General features: G+C 37.3%; 1 protein-coding gene across 1 annotated transcript; it reads left to right on the forward strand.

The window, feature by feature from the left end:
- The first annotated feature begins 243 nt into the window (after window positions 1–243).
- Window positions 244–888, forward strand: LOC114298640 (uncharacterized). The gene has a single exon (XM_028243250.2). The coding sequence runs from the start codon at window positions 244–246 to the stop codon at window positions 886–888; it is 645 nt and encodes a 214-aa protein (XP_028099051.2).
- The last annotated feature ends 523 nt before the right edge of the window (window positions 889–1,411 follow it).

Here is a 1,411-nt window from a genome sequence, read left to right on the forward strand (position 1 = left end):
ATTGTATCTGACAGAGATTCGAAGTTTACATCAAGATTTTGGCAGAGTTTGCAACTGGCTTTGGGAATCGAATTGCGATTGTGTAGTGCCTACCATCCACAGACAGACGGTCAATCCGAAAGAACCAACCAGACTTTAGAAGATATGTTACGGATGTGTGTGTTGGATTTCCAAGGGAATTGGGAGACTTATCTACCATTAGCCGAGTTTGTGTACAATAACAGCTATCATTCAAGAATTTAGATGGCTCCATATGAAGCTCTATATGGAAGGAAATGTCTTTCTCCTATTTGTTGGGCTGAAGTGGGTGACAGACCATTGTTGGGACCAGAACTTGTACAAGAAACAACTAAAAATGTGAAATTAATTCAACAGAGATTGAAAACTACACAAAGCCACCAAAAGAGCTATGCAGATGTCCGCAGGCGATATAGAGAATACGAAGTCGGGGATCATATGTTCATAAAAATGACTCCGATGAAAGGGCAAACACGGTTTGATGTTAAGGGCAAATTGGCGCTAAGATGTGTTAGGCCATATGAGATTCTCGAGAAAATAAATCCAGTAACATACCGAGTAGCCTTACCTCTGGTGATGGAAAACATGCACAATGTCTTTCATGTCTCTATACTTCGGGACTATTTGAGAGATTCGTTACATGTGATTGAGCTGACTCATGTACTTCTAAAAGATGATTATACATATGAGGAGAGACCGATGCAAATTATAAACCGTCAAATCAAGAGATTGAGAAACAAAGACATACCGCTGGTAAAAGTTAATTGGCAAAACCACAAACGAACTTATGCAACTTGGGAGACAGAGGAAGAAATGATGAAAAGATACCCTGAAGTATTCCCTTTTGGACCTGGTATTATTCCAGAATGAAGGTAACTCGAGTTTGGAGGACCAAACTCTTTAAAGGGGGAAAACTGCAACATCCCCGACTCAAGATTAACGATAATCCATGATTTAACATGCCTAATAAGTTATTAAGATCAAATTTTGAATTAATTGCATATGTGGTGCATTATTTGTGTTTTATCTGTTCATTGTAGGAGTATCTGTTTGAAATTTCTGTTACATTTTGTGAATGGAAGGCCTTATCGGCATCTGATCACGAAATTGACTTGGTATATGTGTTATGTGGAATTTATAGAATTTTATGGTAGGTTTTATTGAAATTCGATTTGGAACGATTAAATTAGAATAATTAATGTCAATGTGATTAACCTAAGTCAATCTTAATTAAAGCCACTTTAATTAAGCCCATATAAGGCTACTTTGACTCTCTTATTTTACTTTACACCCTCATTCCCTACTCCTTGAGCTCATAAACGTGAGAGGAAGAGAGAATTAGAGAGTGTGAGTTGATCTCAAGAAACAAAAAGGAAGGAATTGCTAGGAAATT

This window comes from Camellia sinensis, chromosome 13, assembly GCF_055761805.1.
Source record: "Camellia sinensis isolate YWXY chromosome 13, ASM5576180v1, whole genome shotgun sequence".
NCBI classification, from domain to species: Eukaryota; Viridiplantae; Streptophyta; class Magnoliopsida; order Ericales; family Theaceae; genus Camellia; species Camellia sinensis.

Excerpts from the sequence above, each read along its gene's own strand:
- LOC114298640 (XM_028243250.2), top strand. The coding sequence starts at position 244 with ATGGCTCCATATGAAGCTCTATATGGAAGGAAATGTCTTTCTCCTATT.